The sequence below is a fragment of the Colius striatus genome, chromosome 21, assembly GCF_028858725.1.
Source record: "Colius striatus isolate bColStr4 chromosome 21, bColStr4.1.hap1, whole genome shotgun sequence".
NCBI lineage: Eukaryota > Metazoa > Chordata > Aves > Coliiformes > Coliidae > Colius > Colius striatus.
The window spans coordinates 9,822,493-9,850,164 of record NC_084779.1 but is presented as its reverse complement, the minus strand read 5'-3'; the positions used below and the strand labels follow the sequence as shown (position 1 = coordinate 9,850,164).

Below are 27,672 nucleotides of genomic sequence, written 5' to 3'. Positions count from 1 at the left end.
GCCGGCGCTCGGCCCCGGGGCTGCGGCCGCCCGCCATGCGCGGCCCGCCGGCCGCCCGCCAGCTGCTGGACAACGCGGGCAACGACGACGACGTGTCGGGTAGGCGGCGGGACGGGACGGGGCGCGGGGGCGCGACGGGGCGCGGCCCGGCCCCGGGGCGGTGTCCGCCGGGCGCTGCCCCTCGGGAGCGGCTCCTCCCGCCTCGGCGCTGCCGCGGGTCGCGCCCCTCACGCGGCGCCCGGGGCTGCTCCCGGCCCCTGCCCGGCCCCTGCCCTTCCCGCTGCCGCGGCCGGCCCCGCGCCTGCCCGCCGGAGCGCGGAACCCAGCGGCGCTGGGCTGTTGCCCCTGCGTGAGAAAATGAAGACACGGACGGAGGCCGGGGCAGGGCGAGCGCGGGGTCCGGGAGCCCCGGAGCCGGGAGGCGCGGCTGGAAGCCTGGGCACAGCGGCCTCCTGCGAGCCGCGGCACCCGCCTTCCCCGCCGTCCCGGCCTCTCCCTCCCCTGCCTTCCCTGGGCGCCGCTCAAAGGCAGAAGCCTCCTGCTCCCTGAACGCCCGTGGGGCAGAGCAGGGAGAGCACCCTGTGTCCCGAGAGCCAGGCGCAGCCGCGCGTGGGGTGCCGGTGTGTGAGCTGGGCACAGCGGTGCTGGGCGGCTGCTCCCGGGCAGGACTCGCCAGGGCTCCCTCGAGGCCTGAGCAGAGCTCCCAGTCTCAGCCTGCTCCTGCTGCTCAGGCCTGCTCTGTGGGCTGCACACGCCTGTGGTGCCCTGTGGCCGTACAGTCCCTCCGTGTGAGCTGTCCCTTTTGTCCCCAGAAGAAGATGATGGGGTGCTGGAAGGACTGGATGAGTTTTTCGCTGAAGAACAAGTCACTGTGCAGAAGAAAAAGAAATCCAAGAAGCTGAAAGACGGCAAAGCTGCCAAAATTAAGAGGAGGAAGAAGGAGGTAATTCTGCCCACCCTGGTGCTGGGCTGGGGGCTCCCTGCCCATGGCACTGCTGGCAGGCACCTCTTGGGTGCCTGGGGGTGGAAAGAAGGGGCATTATTCCCACCCAGACGGGTGTTCTGGCCCTGGGAGGCAGGACAAGAGCAGCTCTCACACACCTGGGAGGTTCTGGGGTGGGGATGTGCCCCAGGGGAGCATCTGAGGGGGGGAGTGGTGCCATGGGTCTGGCAACGATGGGGCTGCTCCCCTGGGGAGGGCCCAGCCCTGGCGTGTGTTGGGCTGTGTGGTGGTGGCACCGTCCATCCCTGAGTGCTGCCCAGGCTGCAGCACGGCTCCTCCTTGCTGGGGTCTCCAGAGCAGCAGGAAATCTCTCCAAAGCATCCTGTACCAGGGTGGCCTCTGGTGCTTGTGTCAGAGGAGGAAGATGAAGACTTCTGCGCTGAGGGCGAGGGGAAATGGCTGAGGTGCCTGGGCAGTGTTTGCAGGGCAGGCAGCGTGGGTTCTCCCAGGATTTGACACATGGGAGGGCTGTTGAGCCTTGCATGGGAAAGCAAGGACAAGACATGTCCTAAGGGGTCAGCCTCCCATGGGGGCACTGGGGCTCTGCTGCTGGGTACTGTGCCAAGGCATTGGCCTGGGCATGGTGCTGCTCTGGAGCTGGGCTCGCTGCCAGGCAGCCCTGGGTGTGAGGGCTGGAGCAGAGATGCTGTGTGTTGTCCCTTTGGCTGACCAAATACAAGCAAGCTGCTGGGAAGGAGGGGTGAGCATCGAGGTTCCCCAGCCCTCTTGCTTCCCCCGATGCCGTGGCTGGGGAGGAGTCACTGACCCAGAACAAACCGGGGCCGTGCTGCTTGTGGCCATTGCTGCCACTCCCCCAGGGACTCTGCAATGGTTGGTGGGACCAGGATGTGCCTTGAGAGCTTTTGCTCCTGCTGGGAGCCTGGTGAGTTGCTGAGGTGATGACAACTGATTCCCTCTGGCACTGCCTCGCCTGGCAGCCCTTTGGGAAGCTGTGGCCCCAAGGAGGCTTTTTTCCTTCGTGGCCACAACGATGCTCTTCTGTTCCTGTGGATGCCACTCCAGTCTGACACACACTCTGCCCTGCTGTGCCTCTGCCAGTGCTGGATGCATTTTCTTTCCTATGCTGCTTCTCTGCAGAGGGTGGCAGGAAACAAAATAAAGCCCTGTGGCCCTTTCACCTCTGTTCATTCTCTGTGACCACGGGCCTGCCTGAGCCCAGCAGCACCGTGTGCTACCTTACTGGGAGTGGGCAGAAAATAGGTGGCTGCTTGGTTTTTTGGTGGATGCTTTGTGTGGGCAGCAATAACCAAGCCTGGTTCTGGCTGGGACAGAGTGTGGGTGTGCAGGGACAGCGCCCGGGTGTCCTTGGGCAGGGGGAGATGGGGGCAAGGGGGGCTTTCCTCCCCTCCCCCCGTGGAGCTGCGCGGGGGCAGCGGCCTTTGCCCTTGTGAGGTGAGGCGGGGAGCGCTGGGCGAGGCTGTGGCGTGGGGCTGGTGGTGGCTGTGAGCCGGCAGCCCCACAGCCGTGCCGGGTTGCGGTGAGGCAGCCAGAGCGGCGCCGCAGCCTGTGCTGCAGCGGTTACCGTGGCAACCCGGCATCCCGTGCAGCCGCTGCAGCCCGCCCGGGAACGGCCCGGCTTGCTCCGGGCTCCGTGGTGGCTGCCGGGCTGCTGCGGGCCCTGGGGTGTGTGGGTCACGGCCCCTCTCCCAGAGAGAACCCTGAGTCCCCACAGCCCAGCCCGCCTCTGCTCCAGCTGCCAACCGAGCCTCGTCCCCACAGGCCGTGGGGAACCGGGTGCTCTGCCACCACCCCAGGCCCACCCTGCAGTGGGATGAGCCTCAGTGGAGATGGGGTTTCAGATGGCTGCCTGTCTCCAGAGGTGAGGGAAACCAGCCAGGCTGGCCTGACTCTGCTCTCCTGGCCCTTCTGAGCATCCCCCAGGCCTGTTTTGTCCATGTGGCAGCCGAAATCCTTCCACAGCCACACAGTTCTGCTGCAGCCTCTGGTGCCCAGCTGGGCAGAAGGGTGAAACGCCAGCAAAACAAAACCATGACACCTGTCCAGTGAGCTAAAAGACAGCACATAATGTGCTTCTTTTCCTTTAGTTCCTTAGCTCTTCACACAGTGGTAGGAGACTACAACCTTATGTAAAACCATAAGCAAACGCAAGGGAGAGTATAATACCTGTGTTACACCAGTCAACAATGTGGCCAAAGTGTGACCTGTCTGACATTTCGGCAACTTTTCTCCTGTGGTCAAGTGCTTCCTGCTGTTCCAAATCTGATTTTCAGGGTGTTTTTCTCCAGCTGCCAGTGTCAGGGGAGGATTGGCTTTGGCTGGTGAGAGCAGTGGCTTTGTGCTGGCTGGGAGGGTTTGTTGGAGGAGAGCAGAAGGGGAACGGGCCCTGCTCTGTCTCCACTGTTGCTTTCCATTTTAGGGGAGCAATGATGAAATGTCAGACAATGAGGAGGAGCTTGAGGAGAAATCTGAGAGTGAAGGGAGTGACTATTCCCCCAACAAAAAGAAGAAGAAAAAGCTGAAGGACAAGAAGGAGAAAAAGACAAAACGAAAGAAGAAGGATGAAGAAGAGGATGACAATGAGGATGGAAGCCTGAAGGTACCAAGTTACCTCCTTGAGTGAGCCACTGTGTGAGAGCTGAGCCATGTTTTATGGCCAGTCACCCTGTGCTGGGGGATAAGTTTTCTCTGTGTGGAGCAGGGCAGTGTAAGCAAAGCACTCCCCATCAGGCTGGGAACTCAGCCACGTGGAGATGTGCACTCACAAGTCCTCACAGTACCTTTCGTGGTGGTGAAGCCAGGCAGGAGGTTGGAGGCCTAGTGAGGTAGCTTGGACCTTGTGGCAGCCAACAGCTCCTCAGTCTCAGGCAGCTTCCCTTCTCACGTCATCTGCCCACGTCCTGCCAGGAACAGATCCGTGTGTCCATGCCGTGAACGTGGGGACAGAGACGGGCAGAGCACACCGTGCTTAGAGGAGGTAGCCTGGGGATTTCATGAGAAGCTTGCCCTTGGTTTAACAAGGAAGTGGTTGGAGGTGAAGAGCTGGGAGAGGAAAGGTTTTCTTTCCACGTTGTTTATCTTGTGGGCAGCAAGAAACAGTTTAGTGGAGATGTGAAACCCGTCAGGGCTGTGTGTTGTGTTGTGCGACACGGGGAGCGTTTGAATGGTGACACCTTCGTTTGGTGCTTGGAAGCGTGTGAAGCGTTAGTTTATTAAGCACTTGTGCGTGCTCTGGTTCTTAAATCACAGAAACAAACCCCTGCTTGTCACTGAGAGAGCGTTTGCCACAGGGCTACGACAGACCCAGCTGTGTGCTGCTCGTCTGCAGAGCTGCGGTCATTGGCGTAATGATGTCTCTCTGAATCTACAGGAGCCCAAGAGCTCGGCCCAGCTGATGGAAGAATGGGGCCTGGATGATGTAGACTATGTTTTCTCAGAAGAAGATTATCATACTCTGACGAATTACAAGGCTTTCAGCCAGTTCCTCAGGTAGGCAGCTGTAGGTCTGGATGGAGCCTTGTGTGGTGGTTGAGGTCTGGGCATTTCTCAGCCAAGTGGGTGAAGTTGTGAGGTAGATTCTGTGTTGTGAGCTCCTTGTCGCTTCTCCCTACCCAACTCAGTCCCCTGGACTCCATTTTAATTGCAGGATTGACTGGAAAACAACTGAAGTGTTTGTCTCTCCCTCCCTACAAAGCCTCAGTTTTTGTGAGTGCTTCTGTGAAGAGTTTCATGAGAGAAACTGAGTAACAACATAAATTTTGGCTTGTACAACTTCAAACACAACAAGTGCTCCAGGGAAAGGGGTCACTGAGGAAATTTAGGCAGATCTCCTTTTCTGTAGGTCCTGTTTAAGAGCTCTGGCCTCTGTTGGCTTTCCAGTGGAGCTACTTCCTCTTGGCCGGGGCACCCAGCTGCTGAGACATGTGCCACTGGTGCATTGCTGGGGCTGAACGACCAGCACGTGGTGAGCAGGAGCAGTTTAACTCGTGGTCCTCCCTTCCCGTGCCCTGCAGGCCGCTGATCGCCAAGAAGAACCCCAAGATCCCCATGTCCAAGATGATGACCGTGCTGGGAGCCAAGTGGCGGGAGTTCAGTGCCAACAACCCCTTCAAGGGCAGCTCGGCAGCGGCTGCAGCAGCGGCCGTCGCGGCAGCCGTGGAGACCGTCACCGTGGCCCCGCCGCTCGCTACCAGCCCCCCGCAGTCGGCCGTGCCTCCTGTCATCAGGAAGGCCAAGACCAAGGAGGGCAAGGGTAGGTGCCAGCTGCGGTGGGCTGAGTGGAGGGGCTGCTCTCCCCGGCGACGTGCCCCTGCCTGCTGGGCCCGCACACACAGCTGCATCTTCACGCTGGCAAAGCATCTCCAGGCAGGAGCTGTGCTTCAGCAGACTGAGGAGGTGAAAGTGCCAGAGGTGTATCTGCAGCTGCCTTTTCCTCTGCAGAAGTCCTAAAGGGGACCATGGGTTGTGAACCATGGCAGGTCGCCCTGGCAGCCTCTGGGCCTTCTGGACTTTTGGCATTTTGTGGTTTGAGGTTTTGAACAATGGCTCAGGGCTGGCAGCTGGCCACAAGTGACAGTGCAGGAACCTTCCTGCATGGTGGGCTCAGCTCAGTCCTACCTCTCTGCATCTGCCTTTTCTCCCCATCCTGCAGACCCCAGAGTCCCAGTTGGTAGTCAGAACCCTGTGGGCTGTGGTCTCTCTCCTGGTCCCAGGGCAGATGTTTTCCTCTCCCAGTTCTTCCAAGCCCTGCGTCTGGGCTTGCAGCCTTTTTCCCTAGAGGATGTGCTCCGTGGACAATGGTAGCCCATGCTCTGCTCCCTGGGGTCCCCAGTGCTCTCTCATCTTCCCTGTAAATCCTGGCAGTGAGGTGGGCATGATTTGGGGGACAACTGGTTGCAGAGAGCACAAAAAAAGCCTGTTTTTCCAGGTCCAGGAGTGCGGAAGAAAATCAAGGGCTCCAAAGATGGGAAGAAAAAGGGGAAGGGGAAGAAGATGGCAGGCTTGAAATTCCGGTTTGGAGGAATCCCCAGCAAAAGGAAAAAGGGCTCCTCGGTGAGTGTGTGCCACCCTTCTCTGTGTGGGGGCCCATGACAGGGAAATGCTGGGACAAGCCCTCTCCTTGCAGCCTCCCTCATGCAGGGGGTGTCACAGCCTCGTTCGTGCCCCTCTGCGAGGCACCAGGCTCTCGTCAGCGTGTTTGTTCATCCCTGTGAGAGAGCCGTGTCCAGGCTCAGGTTCATAAAGACGCCATGTCTGGGCTCAGTTTCTGCTGAAACCATATAAGCACATCTGCTTTCAGTGATGGGGGTTGGTAATGCCATCATTTCAGATTTCATTTGCAAAGGAATTCTTCAGGGCTTGCACTCCAGCTGAACTGTACGTCGAAGACAATTATCAGATGCTTTAATTATGTTAAAGTCTGTCTCTGGGCATCAGTGATCCCACAGCATGGCCCAGGGCACAGTTGCTTCCCAGAAAGAGCAGGGAACAGGGCTCTGCTGCAGTTTGTGCCGAGCTCGTGTCAGCACACGAGTATCAGGCACGTTTTAAGGAGCAGCAGAGCATTGGAAGAATAAATCTCTTAAATAACCCTTGAATAGGGGTGGAACTCTTGTAGATCTTGGTAATACTACTGATCAAAATCCCATTAGTTCACCCTGAGAGGAGCTCACTGACTTGCTAGCCCTCATTCCTATAACACAACCTGTTTGTAAACACCCTTGTGGTCAGAGACTGAAGTGGAAGGAGCAGTCCCAGGCACCGCTCTCTGCTGTGTTTTGTCAGTCACACATCATGAAAAGCTCCCCCCTTGCTGCTGCACTCTGGATCTGTGCATTTGCCTTTCCGAGAGTTACAGAGAGCTCGGGCTTGCTCTTGCATCTGGAGCACTAAGCACTTGATTAATAGTGTGCAAATCAGGGATTTGTGTGCATGAGTCTCCAGGAGAAGAATTCAGACGTGCTGTGTTGTTTTGATGCTGCTGAGTGCCAGAGCTGTGTAACTCCTTGCATGTTGTAAGGGAGGTTGGGCATGAGCGCCTACAAGCATGCACACTAGTGAGCTGACCCAAGCTGACACGGACGTCGAGAGAGAGGGAGCAAAGATCTGCCAAGCAGTGGAGGAGGGGGCCCCTGACCTTGTGGGACTTGGAGCAGGGATTTGTGTCCCTCACATCTCTGTTTTGGGTGTCTGCATCCAAGATGATGTTGTTGCAGCAGTGGGCTCTTGCAGCTGCTTGGGCAGCCACACCACGTAGTACCTGCTCCCTCTGTGCTAGAGGGGATGGCAGGCTGCAGGGGAAACCCAGAGCCCGCCTCTTGCCAGGGAGGCCGAGCAGGGGCTTGACGTAGTGATTTATGTACTCTAAACGTGCTCTGAGATTTGCTCTTGATTGCACACTGACAGAGCTGTGACCTGCACAGGCTGCCCCTGTGCTGAGCAAGGTAATCGCCTTCAGGCTCTAGCAGTAGTTTAGATCTGCACAGATTGATTGCCTGACTGGGCTCAGAGCCTGACAGAGGAGGTTTCCCTGCTTCCTAATGCTGGGTGGCTCACTCCTGTGAACCCCATCTGCCAGTGCCAGGCCCTGTGGAGGGGAGCATGCTGAATTGCTCAGCTGCTGGCCCATGGTCCCACTGGGTTCAGGTGGGTCTCTGGGGATAGGTTGGGCTGCACAGTGGTGCTCGTGCTCTCTGGCAGTGACCGCTGGTGTGGCAGCGCTTGGACTGCCTGTGCTTTCGTTTCCCCTTTGCAGAGCGAAGAGGAGGAACGGGAGGAATCTGACTTGGACAGCGCCAGCATCAACAGCTCCTCAGTGCGCTCCGAGTGCTCGGCTGGGATGGGGAAGAGAGGGAAGAAGAGGCGAAAGAAAAAGAGGAGTAGGCCATCCTTTGTACTCAGTTCCTGTTCTGTTTGGATTTCCCTCTTCAGATGGTGCTTCCCTGGCCTTTGCAGCTCTGGGCCGTGCCTGGCGCTGGCTCGGTGGGAGAGGAGGTGCCTGTGCTTGTCTGTGTGTGCAGCATGAGGCACGTTCCTGGTGTCCAGGCCCTGCTGCTCGTGGCCTTGTGCCTGACAAGGATCTGCTGTGGGCTGCTGGCTCACCCCACGGTGCTGGTGGTGGTGGAGCTGGGAGTGGGGCTGGCAGTGGGGCTGTTCCATCAATCCACAGTCAGCTCTTCCTCTGGGCCTCTCTCCAGCCATCAGCCACCGCCTGGGGCTCGTCTGTCCCCGTGACAGCTCTGTGTTGCCACACGGAGTTGCTCTGGGAAGCCGTGGCTGTGGTGCTCAGCCCTGCTGTGGTGCTGTGGCTTGCAGGGAGCCCTGCAGCCCAGTCTGGCCACTCCCTCACAGCCCCTCCCCGGGTGTCTGAGCCCACCACCCACCCCAGGACCCTGCCTGTGCTTTGGGCACTGGAGTGCACCGTGGGCAGCTGGCAGCCTGCCTGCTGCACAGGACCCCGTCAGGATTTATCCTCCAGCAGCAAAGGTCCAGAATTTGTGCGGCTTCCCGGGAAGTGATTTTCTGAGGAGCAACCCCTGGATGGCAAGCTCCTTGCAAAGCAGGGAAGGCCATGGGCAAGAAAGTGTTAAGAGACTTTTTGTCTGTGTGAGATGTGCAGTCAGGGACAGGGACGTTGTAGGTCTGTGGTAGCAGTGGAGGAAGAGGGAGGCAGGCGAGTAGTGATGGGAAGTGTTTGTCGGGGTGTCCCAGCGGCTGCATGTCCATGTTTGTGTGTTCCTTCATCCCTTCCCTCGCAGAAGGTGGGTTCTGCATGGTGTCACTTCCATCCCTGTGCTGCTGGTGAGAGCAGACCCCTGTGCTGAGCTGCCCCAAGCCCTGCTGGGGCTGCCAGGGCCTCCTGCACTGCAGGATGTGCGCTGCCTTTCCGCCTCGTGTCCTTGCTCAGGATGAGATGCTTCCGATCCACGTGGCTTCAGAGCTTTGCTGATGGGTTTTTGCTTCTGAGAGATGGAAGGACACTTTCTGGGCTGGAGGTTATTCAGGGTGTGATGCTGGCAGTGAGGCAGGGCTGGCTGTCTGCCTCCATGTCTTGCATATGGCTACTTGTGGTACGAGAGCCGTTGTGCCAGAGCTGGGCAGCTCCTGCCGTGTGCTGGAGGAACAGAAGGTCGAAGTCCATGCTGAGAGTTTGTAGCAGAGCTGGAAACTGAGATGGGCTGTTCAGGTGCTTGCAAGGCCTTGTCCCTCCCTCCCTCTTCGTGTCCACACCGAGTTGAGAGAGGTCCTGCCTCTGTGCCAGTGAGCACCCAGGAGGGGCAGAGTAGTGGCAGGAGAGGAGTCCTCCTCGGCCATGTCACCCTTGCATGGTGCGTTTGCAGTTGGTGGTGCTGGTACCTGGGGAGGTTTCTCTGACTGGCCTCCCTTGCAACCTCTCCAGGTTCTGGCATTCTCCATTGAGAGCCTGAAGGAACCAAAGGATGATACAGTGTGGAGAGAGAAAGAGACAGAGGTGAGATGATGCTATGTGCAAAGCTGAACTGTGGTGCTGAGGGACAGAGAGGCAGGGGGACATAACAGGAGGGGTCTGAGGCGAAACACTTTCCTTGTTTCCTTAACTGTATTGTAGAGGAGCAAGTGTCCCGTTCCCTCCTGAGAGCAGGCGACTCTGCTGCCCCTCTGACTGTGCCTGTCCCTTGCTTGCAGTCGAAGAAGGGGACGGGTACGAGACGGACCACCAGGACTACTGTGAGGTGTGCCAGCAGGGAGGGGAGATCATCCTGTGCGACACCTGCCCTCGTGCCTACCACCTCGTCTGCCTCGACCCCGAGCTGGAGAAGGCCCCTGAGGGCAAGTGGAGCTGTCCCCACTGCGTGAGTGGCGTTGGGGCCCATGGAGGGGGTGGGCAGGTGGGCTGCAGAGACCCTGAGCGTTACACTGGCTTTCTTCCCCAGGAGAAGGAAGGCATCCAGTGGGAGCCTAAGGAGGAGGATGAGGAGGAAGAGGAAGGTTGCGAGGAGGAGGAGGATGACCACATGGAGTTCTGCCGGGTGTGTAAGGACGGAGGAGAGCTATTATGCTGCGACACCTGCCCATCCTCCTACCACCTCCACTGCCTGAACCCGCCGCTGCCAGAAATACCAAACGGTGAATGGCTCTGCCCGCGCTGTACAGTGAGTGTTTCCAGCGTTCCTTGCCCTGTCCCTGCTCCTGCACCCACCCGCCCCAGAAGCAGGTCTCTGGCCACTGCTGCCCCTCGCCATGCCCTGGTCAGGGCCGGTGTCCTGCCCTGCGCCCCAGCACCGTCCCGGAGCGGCGTTGCTGCGTCGCGTGTCCGCGGGCCCTGCGTGGCTCCGGCGGCTCTGCTGCCGCTGCGGTGTCCCCGTGGCAGTGCTGGCTGGCGGTTCCTGCCAGTTCTCAGAGTGCATGGCAAAGCCCCATTTGCTGCACAGCTCTGTACAGGGGCCTTTCTTGCCCAGTGATGAGACCTCTCCCCAGGGGAACGCAGCAGTGTCACGGACACTTCCCTGCAGGCACCCTGCTGCCTCTGTGAGAAGCAGCGGAGCGGCTGTGCCGGGGAGCCAGGCGGCTCTTCGCCTCTGTCCAGGGGCCACGGAGATGTTTGTGGGGTGGGATAGATGCAGCTTGGGTCTGGCACCCTCTGGGTCACCCATGCTGCCACGCTGGGTTCCCTGTGGCCAGGGGTGAATCTGCAGTCACTCCCTGCCCTGGGCTTTCCCTCTGGCAGCAGCTTTTGGCACAGGCCATGCTGTCCCTGCCATGAAGGGCATTATGAGACCCCTTCTGCCCTCCAGTTCTGCCCCGTGACCCCTGACAGGGGCTCACCTCCCACTCTGTGCTCTTACCTGTTTGCTTTTCTGTCCGCAGTGCCCTCCTCTGAAGGGCAAGGTCCAACGCATCCTGCACTGGGCCTGGAAGGAGCCGCCGGCCGCCACGCTGCCGCCCGCTCTGCCCGCCCCAGATGCCGAGCTGCCTCTGCCCCCGCCCAAGGCGCTGGAGGGGATCCCCGAGCGAGAGTTCTTTGTGAAGTGGGCAGGTCTCTCCTACTGGCACTGCTCCTGGGTCAAGGAGCTGCAGGTGAGCCAGCATGTAGTGCTGGTCGTTGCAGTGGTGGCCCTGCCCAGCCTGCGGCTGACTGCAGCTCCCTCCCGCTGCAGCTGGAGCTCTACCACACCGTGATGTACCGCAACTACCAACGCAAGAATGACATGGACGAGCCACCGGCCTTCGACTACGGCTCTGGGGACGAGGACAGCCAGAGGGAGAAACGGAAGAACAAAGACCCACAGTACGCCAAGATGGAGGAGCGGTTCTACCGCTACGGCATCAAGCCCGAGTGGATGATGATCCACCGCATCCTGAACCACAGGTGAGGAGCTGTGTGTGAGGCCAGGGAGAGGAGAGTGCCAGGGAGAGGCCTGGGCCACAGTGTGTGAGCCCCTGATAGCGCTGGCACTGAACAGTGCTGTTGCAAGCCAGGTAGGTAAACGGTGAGGGTGAGCCCTGCTGTGCTCCTCAGCACCCCTGTGTGTTCTGCAGGTGAAGTCTGAGCAGAGGGTCTGTGCACTCTGTGGGTTCTCCCATTGTGCTCAGTCTGAGCAGTGGGTCTGTGCCCTCTATGGGTTCTCCCATCGTGCCCAACCCTTGCTGGGATGGTTGATGCAGGTCACTGAGCTGCTAGTGCTGTGGATTCTGTGCTCAGACGAGTTCTTCCCCCTGGGGCTGGGAAGTTCTTGTCCTGCAAAGTCAAAGTGTTAGACTGGTGGAATTTCAGCTGCTGACTCATTTCAGGCTCTCTCTGGCCTTGGAGGCTGGGTGCTGAGGTGAAGCCAAGGCCAGAAGTGAATTGATGCTTTCCTTATTTTCATTTCCGCTACACTGTGCGTTAAAAATAGAGATCATGAATTTTCCCAAAGGTGGATGCATGGACTTGTTCCACTCTTCCCAGACATATTGTTTGGGTCCCTGTTACAACCTCATAATTCCATAAACTCCTGCTGCAGCCTGGTGATGGGTCCTGCTTCCTTTGATTATGCTGAGGAGAGAAGCTGGAGCAGCTTACTCCCTTACAGGAGCAGCCTGAGGAGAGGAGCTGGAGCAGATGTCTGACTCCCATACGAGCCCTTGGCATTTGCTTGTCTTTTCTGTGGAAGAAGTTTCCTGCAGATGAAGTGTGTGGATGCTTTTTTACACTGAGCAGCTGAGACACCTTTTTGTTGAACTTTTACGTTTCAAGTGGCAACTGGAAATTTCAAGCAGCAGCTCTGCTTGAAGGCTGCTGGGCAGAGCATAAGTGAAGCTGCCTGGCTGATGTCAGCGTGAGCTTTGCAACGAGGTGAGGGATTTCCCCCGTAGGCAGATAATCAGAGTCGTGTTTATTCATCTTTCAGTGTAAGCAAAACTTCACAGAGCAGCAAATGCTGCAGCAGAGAGAGGGTGAGCTCTGATCTTCATCTAGTCCTGGTAAAGGGAATTGAGGTGGTTCAGTGGTTCAGGAAGAGCAGCCTTTAGAGTGTAATGATTTAACAGACACAGCAGATTAACAGGCATTTCTGCTGGGAAGTGTTGGCACTCCCTGTGCACCTCAGCTTGGCTGTCGTGGTCTGTAGGTAAAAGCAGAGGATGAGGCACCCAGGTTCATGGAAGCAGGTTGTGGCTCACTGCTTCCCGGGGTCGAGTGTCCTTTCACTGACAGGCTTTTCATGCCCTGCCTTACAGCTTTGATAAAAAGGGAGATATCCATTACCTGATCAAGTGGAAGGACCTGCCGTACGACCAGTGCACCTGGGAGATAGATGAGATAGACATCCCTTACTATGAAAACCTCAAACACCTCTACTGGAACCACAGGTAGGAGCCAGGAGGGCACAGGGGCTGCAGCCTGGGAGAGGCAGGCAGAGCTGGGGCAGCCTGTGCAGGCCTTTGGGACGACAAGGGGCTTGTAGGGGTCTCCTTTTGAGCACACCAGCATCGCTCTGGCCACCCCTCTGCAGACAGCAGTGGCCAAGTGCTTTGGTAAAGCTGTCCCAGCTGAAATGCCGTTGCAGGGCTGCTGGGGAGTCCTGCCTGCCCGTGGTTTTCTAGCCTGGGCTCCCCTTCCTCTCTGTGTACAGTGCTGTAATGTTCATGGTCTTTCTGCTTTTGGGGCAAAGCTGCAGTACTCTGCTGAGACTGCAGCTCTCCATTCTGGGTGATGTTGCACGGACTGCTGGGAGGGCACAGTTGGCACCTGTGAGTGCCCACACTGACAGCCAGAAAAGCTCCTGTGGGAGAAGGCAGCGTGGTTCGAGAACCGTTTGTGTCTCTTGTCTCGGGGACTCGGGGAGCAGCGCCTGCCTTGTCCTGACATGCTGGCTGTTACAGGGAGCTGATGCTGGGGGAGGACACGTGCCCTCTGAAGAAGCTGAACAAGAAAGGGAAAAAGCTGAAAGAGGAAAAGCTGGAAAAGCCCCCAGAAACGCCTCTCGTGGATGTGAGTAGGAGTGATGGGGGCAGTGTGAGGGTGTGTGAGCCCAGAGGGAGGGAGTCTGTCTGGCCCTCCAGTCCTCTTCAGAGAAGCCTGTGCTGGGGACCATGTCTGCATCTCTTTTGGGGCTGTTTGGTGTAACAAGGCTAAAGAGGGATGTGCTTGTCCACAGGGAAAGGAGAGGGAGTCGTTTCTCACTGCTTTGCATCGTGTCTGTCTCGTTTCAGCCCACGGTGAAGTTTGACAAGCAGCCATGGTACATCGATGCCACGGGAGGCACGCTGCATCCCTACCAGCTGGAGGGGCTCAACTGGCTGAGGTTCTCCTGGGCCCAAGGGACAGATACAATCCTGGCTGATGAGATGGGGCTGGGGAAGACTGTGCAGACAATTGTGTTCCTATATTCTCTGTACAAGGAGGTGAGTGGAGCATCCATCGGTCCCCAAGGTGGCTGAGAGCTTCTCAGTACGGGGGAAACAGCTTGGACTTTGTCTCCCTGAGCAGGGCCACTCGAAAGGGCCATATCTGGTCAGTGCCCCTCTCTCCACCATCATCAACTGGGAGCGTGAATTTGAGATGTGGGCACCTGACTTCTACGTCGTGACGTACACGGGGGACAAGGAGAGTCGGTCGGTCATCCGGGAAAACGAGTTCTCTTTTGAAGACAATGCCATCCGGAGCGGAAAGAAGGTCTTCAGGATGAAGGTGGGAGCTGAGCTCTACCCAGCACTTTAACCACCTGTAGGAAGGGGAAAGAGCAGAATTTGTTCTGCAGAGGGAGGTTGATTAGGACCCTGATCAACTCTTTTCCAGTGGGGGAAGCTGGTTCTGTGTACAAATGCAGGAGATTTGTGATGAGCTTTAAAGATTTGTGCCAGACCCTTTTCTGTTTCTCTGGTTGCCCACCTGGTTCCACTGTTCACATGGGTGTAGGTTTTCTGCCGGCATGACTCGTGCCTCAGCCCTCCTGCTGGTTCTGTGCAGTGAAGTACAGGCAGCTCCACCTTTTCTCCCTGGGTCATGTGCAGCATCAGCGGCAGCAGCAAACATGGAGGCCATCCCATTCCCTGCTCTCTTATCCTGGCTTTTCTCCCTCTCTGCTCCTCCAGAAGGAAGCCCAGATCAAGTTCCATGTCCTGCTCACCTCCTATGAGCTGATCACTATTGACCAGGCGGTGCTGGGCTCCATTGAGTGGGCCTGTCTGGTGGTGGATGAAGCACACCGGCTGAAGAACAACCAGTCCAAAGTAGGCAGCAGATGTTTGTGAGTGATTTGTGGCGTTGGGAGAGGCCCTAAAGATACTGCACCCCAGCACTGTCAGTCTGCTGCTCCATGCTTTCCTCCCTGGGAGCAGAAAGATGTCCTGACCTCACACAGGCTCTGCTGGCACCTGCCTTTTGGTGGATTTGCTCTCTTTAACATCATCTGGCATTAAAAATCCTTCAGTGGTGGAAGAAGTGACAGCCTGACAGTCTTTGGAGAGGCTGTCCTAGAAGGGCATCGATCCCTCTCCTTCCCCTCTGCTTTCCTGAGGCTAAATGCAGTCTGTGGCCCCTGGGCCCATCACACCCCCAGCACAGAGGGAGGCAGGGCTGGTTGGGGATGGCTGGGAGCAGGATGTGCACAATCTGCAGAGTCCCCAGATGACTGATGGGCTCCTTGGAGCTCTTCTCACCCAACCTTGTTTCTCTTCCCAGTTCTTCAGAGTATTGAATAGTTACAAGATTGATTACAAGCTGCTGCTCACTGGGACTCCGCTCCAGAACAACCTGGAAGAGCTCTTCCACCTGCTCAATTTCCTGACTCCTGAGAGGTTTAAGTAAGTTGTCCCCTCTGAAAAGGGAGAGCAGCTGGGGCCTGGCTCAACAGAGGCTTTCCAGTTCCCTGAGGCTCGTGACTGGGGGTGCCTGGATGCAGTTGGTGCTGTGCCTGTGCCACTGGGCTGTGCTGGCAGGCAGGTGGTGAAGCACATTGCCCCGTGGTTTGTCACAGCAGCCACACACACTTTTTATGTAGCCCCAGATTTATGCCCATGGACTGTTCCTTTTGGGTCCTGTGGGTAGTTATTGCTGACAGGAGATTTGCAAGGGAGGAGCTGAGACCTGCCTTCCCTTCCCCTTCTCTGGGGAGGCTGGTACTTTGGGAAACCTGCTCAGACCACATATTAGTGCCTTCAGTGCAGGTTTCCCCACAGCCATCAGTGAGGCTCCTTGGTCTGGCTTCGCTCTGCTCAGATACAGGCACGAGAGCATTTCCTTCCTGTGTACCCTGACAGCTCTGCCCATCCTTCTAAGTCATAGACAGGTATCTCTGCTCTTGCGTGTGCCAGTGTCACTCAGCTCTGTGTGCTTCTGGCTTTCACAGTAACTTGGAGGGGTTCCTGGAGGAGTTTGCAGACATCTCCAAGGAGGACCAGATCAAAAAGCTCCACGATCTGCTGGGTCCCCACATGCTGCGGCGCCTCAAGGCAGATGTGTTCAAGAACATGCCGGCCAAGACGGAACTGATCGTGCGAGTGGAGCTGAGCCAGATGCAGAAGTGAGTGGTGCAGTGCAGCATCCCGGGGTGGCTGGTGTGGCCCTGGCTGCTCAGCAGGAGCATTTGCTGCTTGGCAGCCTGTCAGCGTGGCTGTGCTGGTTCTGGGGGGCAAAGAGAAAACACCGAGACTGAGCTCCCTTTTGTTCTCAGCAGCCTGTGCTGCCAGCTCACCTGTGTCAGCCTGGAGCACTGTTGCTCCTCCAGGGAGTGGTTGCTCAGCTACCTTTGTTTTGGGCTCACTTGCTCAGCTTCAGCAGCATCTCCCTCCAAGGCTGGGGACTTGCAGGGAAGGACATGTTGCTTCTCCCTGGCGCTGGCTCTATTCACACCCAGCAGTGGGGAGCATTCCTAGCACCCCTAGTCAGTCCCACTTACAGGGGCTATGTCCACAGAACCTGGCCCCAGGCTGAAGGTGCTGAACTGTCGCTTCTAAACTTGCTTTTAATCCCCATGTCCCATTTGAAGCTCCAGTGGCATGAGTGGGGTTTGATTTGGTGCCATCCTGTTTATACCAGTCCCTCATCTGGCCAAGCTAACAAGGGTGTGTGTCCCATCCCCATTGCCACAGGAAGTACTACAAGTTCATACTGACGAGGAATTTTGAAGCCCTGAATTCGAAAGGTGGTGGGAACCAGGTGTCACTGCTGAACATCATGATGGACCTGAAGAAGTGCTGTAACCACCCGTACCTCTTCCCCGTGGCAGCAGTGGTACGTCAGCTGCGTTTGCACCGCGGACACGTGTCTGAGAGTATTGTGTGTGAGCCACAGGTGGGGCTGTGTCCATGCTCTTGCCTTGGTTACCAGCGTGGGTGTTCATCGAGTGGTTTCCTGCCAGGATCTTGTCTTTGGAATGCATGTGAGTGTCTCTGTGAAGTGGGCCAGGTGTCCTGGCAGCAGCTGACCAGGATGCCTTCACAGGAGGCCCCGGTTCTGCCCAACGGATCCTACGATGGGAATTCTTTGGTCAAATCTTCTGGGAAACTGATGCTGCTCCAAAAGATGCTGAAGAAGTTACGGGATGGGGGTCACAGAGTTCTGATCTTCTCCCAGGTGAGTGTAGGGGAGGATTAGTAATAAATACATTTCTTAAGGGGTTTATTTTCTATTCTGTGTGAGCGTTTTGTGCTGGGAACAGAGAGAAGCGGGAGAGCTGGTGACTGCTGTGGCTGTGTCCCAGCGCTCTCCAGAGGGACTCCTGTAATGTTTAAATCTCGTTGTCTGTGGGTAATGAGGATGTAACAGTAGGAGTGTTCCCCCGCGTGGCAGGTGGTTCAGACACTGCTCCCTTGTGCTGGCAAAACTGCCTCTAGACCGTGAGACGCGAGTGTAGCTCCTGTGCCGTCGGTAGCCTCAGGGCTGCGGGACAGGACGGGTGCTGGGGGCCGTGGGGGGAGGCAGGGAGCCGGGCTGTGCGGAGCTGCTCGTGCCAGTGTCACCCTGCCCTGCAGATGACAAAGATGCTGGACTTGCTGGAGGATTTTCTGGAGTACGAAGGCTACAAGTACGAGCGGATAGATGGGGGCATCACCGGCGGGCTGCGCCAGGAGGCCATAGACAGGTTTAATGGTACCTGTGCTTCTGCTTTGCTGAGGGAGGGGATAGGAGGCTGCAGCGGGGCCACTGTGCCAGGAGCCCCCTTGCCCGTGGGACAGGCGTTGTGCCACACTCGGCGAGTCTGGCTGCCTGGGGCTGCTCCTGCTGCGTCGTTGAGCCCTTGAGTTGTGACCCACAAGGAACCCTGAGTATGCCAGCAGCAGGCTGCTTAGTTTGAGGGAGTCCCGTGTTTCTCTTCAAGGGCCTTGGTAGATGACAGACCTTCCCCCTCAGCTCTGGAGCCACATATTCTCCTGGTTCCCTGGGAATGATGTATTTCCACTCCTTGCCTTCTCTGTCTGTTGCTGGTTGGCTTAGCCCAGCAGCTCCCGCTGTTCTCTCCGCAGGGTGCGATGCTGCACCCCTCTGTGTAACCCACACTCCCTTCTGTCTCACCGTTTGCCACCTGTGGCTTTGTCTTTCTCAGCTCCTGGTGCTCAGCAGTTCTGCTTTCTGCTCTCCACCCGCGCCGGCGGTCTGGGCATAAACCTTGCTACAGCCGACACAGTCATTATTTACGATTCTGACTGGAATCCCCACAATGACATCCAGGTTTCTGACTTTTGCTTTTCCTTCCTGTGTAGTAAGTACCTTTCTGGCTCTGCCCTCTGTTTGCACACCCTGCACAGGGAAGTTGGTCTCTTCTCTCCAGAGCTGTTGACCCTTTCTGCAGGATGTACAGGGTGTGTTTTTGCTCAGGAGCTCTCGTCCTACATCCACCAGCCTCACCCTGCCCAGTGTGTGGCATGAGAGAGACCTGGCATGTAAAATAGTCTCTTCTGTGGGCTTCTCATTTTCTCCTGCTGCTTGTTTGCGACTGGGTGCCCCCTCCCCTTTTGGGAATCTTCCACTTGCATTTCCAAAACCCCCAGCCTTGGCTAAGGACTGACCACTGATGAGAAATGGCAGCTGGAGCTGGTGAGCAGCCAGTGCCTCTGTCAGTAATAGAAAAGTGAGGAGAAAAGCATATCCCTCCTGTTCTCACTGGCCAAGAGAAGGTTCTCGCCAAAGCTCCAGCCAGGGCTGGTCTCTGTGCCAGTGTTTCCTTTCCCTGGCCTTTAGCAGTGGATGTGCTGGTGCAGGGTGGTGAGGGAGCAGCATGACCTGCAGAATCTGCACCTCGAGGGTTCCTAGCGGGAGCGTGACCTGGCTGCCCCCCATTCAGACCCTGCAGTCAGGGGCTGTGAGGAGCCTGGCCTGCCTGCAGTCAGGGGAGGGGGCCAGCGCATTCAGGTCAGCTCCAAGGAGCCCCTGTAGCTGCACTGAGAGCTGACCTCAGCCTGGCCCTGGAGTGCCTTTGTGCAGCCCGGAGGGGTGAGCAGCTGGGCCGTGGTGCCGCCTGTGGCAGCCCCGTTCTCGGCCCGCAGGCGTTCAGCAGAGCTCACCGCATCGGGCAGAACAAGAAGGTGATGATCTACCGCTTCGTGACCAGAGCCTCGGTGGAGGAGCGCATCACGCAGGTGGCCAAGAGGAAGATGATGCTCACGCACCTCGTGGTGCGCCCGGGGCTCGGCTCCAAGTCGGGCTCCATGACCAAGCAAGAGCTGGACGACATCCTCAAGTTCGGGACAGAGGAGCTGTTCAAGGATGACGTGGAAGGTGAGGCTGGGCAGGCGCTGGGGATGCCCCGCGGGCGCCGCCGCAGCCGCTGCAGCTCTGCTGGTGCCTGCAGGCATGGTGTCTCAGGGACAGCGCATCGCCGTGCCCGATGCCGTCGCCCCTTTCTCCGACACGCCGTTGACCAAAGGGGGCTCAGTGACTCCTGGCGTGAAGAAGAAGCACAGTGGCACCCCGCCAGGTGTGTACCCCCTGTCCTGGGGAGAACTGGCCCTGCACCAGCCTGAGCTCCCCTGCCTCTGGGAGCCTACTGTCACCAGCTGGTGCCTCCCTTCCCCTGGCTTTGCTCTCCAGGTGACAATAAGGACGTGGATGACAGCAGCGTGATCCACTACGACGATGCTGCCATCTCTAAGCTTCTGGACCGAAACCAGGACGCGACTGATGACACGGAGCTGCAGAACATGAACGAGTATCTCAGCTCCTTTAAAGTGGCCCAGTATGTTGTGAGAGAAGAGGACGGTGTGGTAATGTGATTAGTATCATGTCTTACAATTGCACCTCTCTATTAATTCTGCTCCCTTTCCTGTTCTTGTGAGTGTTGTGGCATGGGGAAGGGCTCCTGCCTGCTCTCTGGGTGCTGTGACCTGGGGATCCCAGGGCTGATGAGACTGGCTGCAGGCAGAGGAAGCACAGTTGTCTTTGTCTTGTGCAGCCCATGGTGCCAGCCAGGCATAGGGCCTCATTTTGATCAAAGCATCCATCGGTGCCTCCTGTCCTTGTGCAGGCCCTTCACAGCACTGTGTGTGTCCTGTGCTGCTCTTGTGTTTTCTCAGTAGCTGACTGACTTGTTTCAGCTGTTGGAGGAGCTGTGGCTGGCTGCTGTTCTGGGCAGTCTCTGCAGATCTGTAGTTTCTCCCTCACTGGGAGCTGTGGGGCAGGATGGACGGGGAGTTCAGAGCAGCAGTTTCTGGGGGAAGATTATCTCATTCCCTTGACAGCCTCACACTGAGGTTGGTGTGTTTGGGCAAAGACCCAGGAGCCAAATTCCAGCCAGTGACTCGATGCTCTCCCTGGAGTGCTGTGAGAGGACAGGCTGTGAAAAAGATGCAAACAGGTTTGTGGCTGCCCTAATGTAAGCCACTTGTGTCTTGCTTTGCAGGAGGAGGTGGAACGTGAGATCATCAAGCAAGAGGAGAATGTGGACCCAGACTACTGGGAGAAGCTGCTGCGGCACCACTATGAGCAGCAGCAAGAAGACCTGGCCAGGAACTTGGGGAAAGGGAAGAGAATCCGCAAGCAGGTCAATTACAACGATGCCTCGCAGGAGGACCAAGGTACAGCTGCAGCCGTGTGGCTGCTGGCTGGGTTGGGCTGGGCAGGGGCCCTGAGGAGCTGCACAAGCGCTTCCCTGCGAGACAGGCTGGCTCAGGTGTGTCGTGGCGTGTCTCTGTGCTGTGGCAGGCTGCCTGGCCATGTGCTTCCCAGGTTCCTGAGTTTCCCAGCAGAGAAGTTTTCCAAAGGTTTTGTCTCTCTTATTTTTTGACCCATCAACTCTGATTTTTGGCAGGAGAATTGAGGGAAAATGTGTCTGTGGGCAAAATATTTCCAATTGTTTTTTTTCCTGTGTAGGAGAATCCTAATTTTGGAAAACCCGAGAATGTGGTTTCCTGCTTGTGGTGTCCTCCCTTGCTCTGGGTGCCAGTTGCAGCTGCCCGGGCCCGTGCCTTGCCATCCCCCCTGGCAGATTCCCACTGCCCAGGCGCTTTTCTAACCTGGCCTGCCTTGTGTTCCACAGAGTGGCAGGACGAACTCTCTGACAACCAGTCAGAGTACTCCATTGGCTCTGAGGACGAGGATGAAGACTTTGAGGAGAGGCCAGAAGGTCAGAGTGAGTTAATGTGTTTGATTCTCCTCGGGATTTTGGTCTGTGGGAAGCCTCTGGCACTCAGGTGCAGTGGAAACATCTGGGTTGGAGGGACTGATGTGCTTCTGGGCTCCCATTCAGGGGAAAGTGGCCTCACTGGCCTGCCAGGTGAGGAGATTCCCAGGGCAGGGAGGACAACCAGCCGTTTCCTTCACTGGCTACTGCAGGACCCTGGTCTGGTCCTCGCGGTGGGAGGATGGGGACCACAGGAGGAATGGGCACGGTAGCCCCTTGCCTGGTGAGGGCAGAGGAGTGCCCCAGCTTGGGGACGCCAGTGTGGAGAGGTGGAAGGAGCTCTGCAGCCTGGGCTGCTGCTCTGCCTGGGTTCTGCTCCCGCAGGAGGGAGTGCAGGGAGCTTGAGGCACACGAGCGCTTTGGCTGCCCTTCCTGGCTGCCGGGGCCCGTCCATCACCGAGGCTGCTTGTCTCTAGGCGGCAGGAGACAATCCCGGAGGCAGCTGAAGAGTGACCGGGACAAGCCTCTCCCTCCTTTGCTGGCGAGAGTCGGGGGGAACATCGAGGTGAGTGTCAGCCTCAGCCAGAGCCGTGCCAGGGTTGCCCTGGCCGGGCTGCTCCTGCAGCACAGCCGTGCCAGCGCCTCGGCTTCCCGCAGGTGCTGGGCTTCAACGCCCGGCAGCGCAAGGCCTTCCTGAACGCCATCATGCGCTGGGGCATGCCGCCACAGGACGCCTTCAACTCGCACTGGCTGGTCCGGGACCTGCGCGGCAAGAGCGAGAAGGAGTTCAGGTGCGGGGCGGGTGGTGAAGAAACCACCGAGGCTTGGCTCAGGAGGCTGCTGCCCTTCTCGGGGCCATAGGCGGCATCTCGGCCTGGCGTGGGCCTGTGGGTGGAAGCAGGGGAGGGAGTGCTTGGCTGGGTGGGAGCCCGTGGGCCCAGCCGGGCTGAGGCGTGCCTGTGCTCCCGCAGGGCCTACGTCTCTCTGTTCATGAGGCATTTGTGTGAGCCCGGGGCAGATGGTGCCGAAACCTTTGCGGACGGTGTTCCCCGGGAAGGGCTGTCGCGCCAGCACGTGCTGACTCGGATAGGAGTCATGTCACTAGTAAGGAAGAAGGTGGGTGAGGAGCATGTTACAAGTGCTGTCTCAGGTGTGTTGTGGAGGCTGGTGGGTGTCGCTGCTGCCGACTGTCCCAGGCTCCATGCTCATCGTTCCTGTCGTGGTGTGCAGGTGACAGTAATGCCAACTGCCTTTCCAACCCTGCTGCCTCCTGGGACGTAGGATGAGCAGGGATTCAATAGCTGGCAAAGATGAGGAACCCTGCTGCAGATTTGCTGGGTCTCAGGGCTGTAGTGTCCAATGTCCCTGGCAGGGTGGGTGCAGCAATCCCACCAACTTAGTGAATCTGTGAGTGAAGCAGCACTGGACTGGAAACATCTGCTGGGTTTGACTTGATGATGTGTGTCTGCCCCAGGTCCAGGAGTTTGAGCATGTCAATGGGAAGTACAGCACCCCAGATCTGATTCTCGAGGGCCCAGAGAGCAAGAAGTGCAGCGAGATCGTGTTGTCAGATCCCAACACGCCGGTCCCGGCCAGCCCAGCACACATGCACGCTGGGCCCGTGGCCCTTGCAGGTGGGTGTGCTGCAGGCTTCCAGGGCATCATAGCTTTGTTCTGGCTTGGAAAGGGAGGTGGCCAAGACACCAGAAGGTCTCACAGGTGCCTGCCCACCCTGGCAGTGTGTGCAGCCCTCTGGGCCCTGTTCCATAGCTTCCTTCCTTTGCTGTTGTTACAGACAAAATAGAAACACAACTTGGGTTCCAGGAGGAAAAGGACCAAGTGGAGCCAAAACCCAGGAAGGTATCTGACAGCCAGGTAGGGCCACTGCTTTCAACAGCTCCTCTGGCAGCCGTGGTGTGGTCTGCCCAGAGCCTTGGAGCCCCCTGAGGTCAGGGCAGGGCTGGGCTGATCTGGAGTCTGTGCTTTGTGTTAAGGTGCCTGCAAGTGCTGAGAGGCTGGAAAACGAAGAGCGCTCAGAAAGCTGCGACAGCAAGGAGAAACTGAGGGAAGAGAAGCAAGAGGAGAGTCAAAAGGCTGAGCCTCCTCCCCAGCCCCTGGTGAAAGGTGAGTCTCTGGCTCTGGTGAACATGATCCCCATGCAGAGGAATGTTCTGTTAGAACATACAAACAATAGAATTGCTGTACCCTGACAGGGGACATACACTGGGACAAGTCCATTTTTCTCTGAAGGGTGTTTGGCAGGTCAAGCTCTTCTCATGTCCTGTTCTCTTCTACAGATGAAGGGATTCAAGAGAAAGAGAAGCCTTTGGAGAAGCCAGAGTTGAACAGCAGCCCAGGGAAAGGCGAGGACAAAGAAGTCAAACCAGGTGAAGTACAAGGAGGCTTTGGGGTGAGAAGTGGTGAGAAGTGTCTCCAAAGCAGGGCAGATGCCTGGCGCGGGGGCGAGGGAGTGTGTCTGCAGGGTGATGGCAGCTGGTGCTCGCCTTCTGGTTCCTCTTGGGAGCCCCAGGCAGGAACAAGGCCCCGTTACGGTGTGCACTGCCTGTACAAACAGCAGGAGCCATCGGGGCGGCCGCCATGGTGCAGAGAGCAGGCTGGTGGCTTTGCCAACAGTGACTTGAGCGGGTAGTTCCTCTGGCAGCTGACAGGGCGAGGACTGGTCTTCTGGCAGAGGGCAATCAGCCAGGCATGGTTTCTTGTGTTTGCCAAGCAGAGGATGCCAAGGTGGAGGACAAGGAGCAAAGTGAGACTCAGCAGAATGGTGACAAAGAGGAGGAGGATGATGGAAAGAAGGACGACCGGAACATGAACTTCAGATTCATGTTCAACATCGCTGATGGTGGCTTCACAGGTAAGAGCAGGAGGTGGAGCTGCCAGCAAGAACTGCCGTCTGAACCTGTGCCAGCAGTGCCAGCCACATGCCAAGGCTGCAGACGGGATGGTGCTTTGCCTGGCAACAGGCTGTCTTGGTGTCGAGCTGTGCCTGTGGCCCCCTGGCAGCTTGTGTCGCTCACCCTGCCCAGGGCTCTGTGCCGTGTTCCCCGCGGCGCCGCTGCCTGACCGGGCTGTGCCCATCCTGCTTCCACAGAGCTGCACACGCTGTGGCAGAACGAGGAGAGGGCTGCCATCTCCTCCGGCAAGATCTATGACATCTGGCACCGCCGTCACGACTACTGGCTGCTGGCAGGAATTGTCACGTACCCTTGAGCCCGGTGTGAGCGTGGCTCGTGCCGTGGGCCGGCGGGGAGGCCTCTGCGGGCCGCGAGGAGCAGGGAGAGGGGTTGGCGGGGCGGTGGGCTGCGGGACGGTGGGTGTGCTGTCGGCTGGATGGTTCCTCCTTGACGCTCCCTCTGCACCAGCCACGGCTATGCCCGCTGGCAGGACATCCAGAACGACCCGCGCTACGTCATCCTGAACGAGCCCTTCAAGTCAGAGATACACAAAGGGAACTACCTCGAGATGAAGAACAAGTTCCTTGCCCGGCGGTTCAAGGCGAGTTGCAGGTCCAGGGCTGACGAGTCCTTACTGGGGACCAGAGCAGCACCCCAAAGCCAGAGAGGAGCCTGCTAGTGCCTTCTGGGAGTGCAGCCAGGAGCTTTGTGAGAGGCTCATGGTCTCTGGAGAACAAGCACCTGGCAGCCAGGGCTTGGTCCTGGGCAGCAACTGGGCTCTGTAGGATGATGCATGGGACGGGGCTGGCTACCCTGGGCCCCTCTCTGTGAGCAGGCTGGGCTGGGTGCAGTGCTGTCGAAATGCTGCCTAAATCCCTTTCTGGGATGCTCATTGTCTGAATGGGGTAAGAAAATACACGAGCCGGGCCTGTTCCTGGAAGAGTTTATGTGAGTGAGGCTGATGGGGTGCGTGGCAGAGGCTCTGCTGGCGTGAGCTGCCTGCAGTGCTGGGGGCTGTGGAGTGGTGCTGACTTACACTGGAGCAGGGTCTGGTCCTGAATCCTTCCCCTCCTGCCCCTCCCAGTTGCTGGAGCAGGCCCTGGTGATCGAGGAGCAGCTGCGGAGGGCTGCGTACCTCAACATGACCCAAGACCCCAATCACCCGGCCATGGCATTGAACGCCCGTCTGGCTGAAGTGGAGTGCCTTGCCGAGAGCCACCAGCATCTCTCCAAAGAGTCTCTGGCTGGCAACAAGCCCGCAAACGCCGTCCTGCACAAGGGTGAGTGCAGGCAAAGGATGCAGGAGCCTGCCCTGAGGGGCTAGGCAGGGTTTGCCACCCTGAGCATGGGGAGATCCAGCCAGGAGGTTGGCACATTCTCTTGGCCAGGAACTGCCTGCTCAGTTTGCTGGTGAGGGAATGGGAAAGCAGCACGCTGCTGCTGCTGCTGCCAGCGGTCCACAGCTCACTCTGCTGTCGGCTCCTGCCTGCTGGAGCTTGCTGGTCCGGCGGCGGGGAGGCTGGGGAAGCTCCCGGCTCTGTCCGGGGTCCGGCAGTGCTCCCCTGGCCTGAGCGTGCCTCGCTCTGCTCACAGTGCTGAACCAGCTCGAGGAGCTGCTGAGTGACATGAAGGCCGACGTGACGCGCCTGCCCTCGATGCTGTCCCGCATCCCGCCTGTGGCCGCACGCCTGCAGATGTCGGAGCGCAGCATCCTCAGCCGCCTGGCCACCCGCGGCGGGGACCCTGCCGTCACGCAGGTCTGTGGGGACGGGGCCCAGCCGTGGGGCATGGCTGTGGTGGGGCCAGGGCTGCAGGTCAACGGCTCTTCTCCCTCCTTGCCTCCCCAGGGCTCCTTCGGCTCCTCCCAGATCTATAACAACAACTTTGGGCCAAATTTCCGAGGTCCTGGGCCAGGTGGGATTGTCAACTACAGTCAGATGCCTCTGGGACCATACGTGACCGGTAGGTCGAGGGCAGAGGAGTTCAGGGGGCAGATTGGCACGGGCCAGCGGCATGGCCAGAGGACAGCGTGCAAACGAGGTGTTTCCTCTCTCCCACCACAGATATTTAGCTGTTCCGTCGATTTTCCTCTGCAGCTCCCATTTCCAGCTGAGGTAAGGCTGCGCTCACGGCCTCTCGCGTCTCCATGGCCATGTGTGGCTTGTGATGCCTTGTGCTTGCAGCTCTCTGCGCGTCGGGTGCTCTGCGTGTCATTGGCTGCATTGCCACGTGTTGTTTGGTGCATCCTGCGTGTCATTGGCTGCATTGCCACGTGTTGTTTGGTGCATCCCATGTGTCGTTGGCTGCATTTCCACGTGTCGTTTGGTGCATCCCGCATTGTATTTGGTGCATCCTGCACGTCGTTGGCTGCTCTCTGGCTTGTCATGTGCTGCTCTCCACGTCACTCGCCATCGCCTCAGGGGAATGTGGGTGCAGACACACGAGAGGCCGTTCGAAGGCTCTGCTTGGTGCTGCCTCCAAGTGCCAGCGGCTGGATGTGGCTGCAGCGGGTGCCGGCGGGGGCAGGATCTCCGCATGCTCCCTCTCCCTTGTCTGGAGCGCAGCTGACCGGCAACTCTCCCCTCTCCTTGCAGCAGCGCCCGGGGCCGCTCCCAGTCCCCCAGCCCACAGCCGCCGTGTCGCTGGAGGACGGGCGTGGGGCGCGGCGGCAGCGCCTGCCTGGAAGACGAGCTGCCGCTGGGCTCTCCCGCTCCGCTTCAAGTGTGCTTCGACCGGCGCGGCCCCTGCGTCCCGGGCGGCGGCGCGGGGGGTCCTTTCGTGTACATTTTTTGCACTTTCTTATGAAGACTTGAAGAGTTTGTCTGGGCAAGGTGGGCTGAGCTGAGAAGGGAGGTAGGGTCACCGTGTTTATGTCTGGTTTTATTGCTGCGTGCAGGGTGTGTGGGGAGGCCGGTCGGTGTCCTGCTCCCCGCCGGCTGCTCCGGGCACCTGTCCGGGGCCCAGACAGCTCCCACACTTCCCATTTCTGCGTCCTCGTGGTGTTTGAGCAAGTGCATGCCCTGCTGCCAGCCCCATGACCAGAGCCCACCTGCCCCGTCTGTCCCGGCAGTGGGGCTGTGGCCAGGGCACATGGGCCGAGGCGATGTGGGTGGGTGGGAGGGAGGGGATGGCAAGAGCCGGGCTGGGGACACCGGCACGTGTGGCAACACCGACTGCGCCGCGGCGGCGGCCTCTCGCCGGAGGCTGACAGCAGCTGTACGCACCGCCCCCGCCTTCCCTTCGTGCTCCCTGTGTCCCCGTTTCTGTTCTCTGTGTTTTAATAAATCCTTTCGGAAGGATGCAGCAGGAGCCTGGTGGGGCAGCGGCTGGGGGCAGGGTGCTGCCGTGGGGGGCACAGGGGGCTGTGCTGGCGGCAGGGAGGTGGCCGGGGGGGTGCTGGCTGTAGTCATGGCCCCTGTGCTGTCCTGCACACACACACACACACACACACACACACACACACACGTATGGTCCCTACCTGGCTGGTGGGTGCAGAGCTGGCTTTCTGTAAGCATAAGTTCCTATAAACAGGTATTAATAGATGGGTGTAGCTAAAGGTATAGATGTGTAGGTACAGCTACATCTATGTGGGTGTGTAGCTACAGACACACATCTATAATATACCTGTGTATATAATGTGTTTGTAATTGTATCAGGTGTGTCTTTGTGCTTATATATGTCTATAAGTAAACATATGGGGTGTGTGTATATATAGGCGTAGGCAGGGGTAGATGCACATCTGTAAGCGTGGACAGAGAGA

The 27,672-nt window shown here is 58.3% G+C and overlaps 1 protein-coding gene across 8 annotated transcripts; it reads left to right on the top strand.

Annotated features, from left to right (window-relative positions):
- The first annotated feature begins 6 nt into the window (after positions 1–6).
- On the top strand, positions 7–27,020 carry CHD5 (chromodomain helicase DNA binding protein 5). Of its 8 annotated transcripts, none has more exons than XM_062012826.1 (42): positions 7–99; positions 816–943; positions 3,402–3,581; positions 4,353–4,471; positions 4,996–5,234; positions 5,910–6,034; positions 7,737–7,860; positions 9,647–9,813; positions 9,895–10,113; positions 10,829–11,038; positions 11,119–11,330; positions 12,680–12,811; positions 13,325–13,433; positions 13,655–13,846; positions 13,932–14,132; positions 14,537–14,674; positions 15,126–15,247; positions 15,793–15,966; positions 16,535–16,676; positions 16,887–17,018; positions 17,417–17,534; positions 17,989–18,113; positions 18,929–19,160; positions 19,234–19,359; positions 19,473–19,645; positions 20,281–20,455; positions 20,917–21,009; positions 21,477–21,565; positions 21,640–21,791; positions 21,972–22,116; positions 22,475–22,634; positions 22,796–22,875; positions 22,995–23,124; positions 23,298–23,387; positions 23,735–23,872; positions 24,110–24,218; positions 24,381–24,513; positions 24,997–25,192; positions 25,506–25,669; positions 25,760–25,874; positions 25,976–26,026; positions 26,507–27,020. In XM_062012826.1, exons 1-41 carry the CDS (start codon positions 36–38, stop codon positions 25,981–25,983), a joined length of 5,880 nt encoding a protein of 1,959 aa, XP_061868810.1. In that variant the 5' UTR covers positions 7–35; the 3' UTR covers positions 25,984–26,026; positions 26,507–27,020. The 8 variants fall into 8 exon arrangements, with proteins under 8 accessions (XP_061868810.1, XP_061868814.1, XP_061868811.1 ...); XM_062012830.1 differs by having other exon boundaries at positions 813–943; positions 20,917–21,003; positions 21,658–21,791; XM_062012827.1 differs by having other exon boundaries at positions 813–943; positions 20,917–21,003.
- Positions 27,021–27,672: the final 652 nt, after the last annotated feature.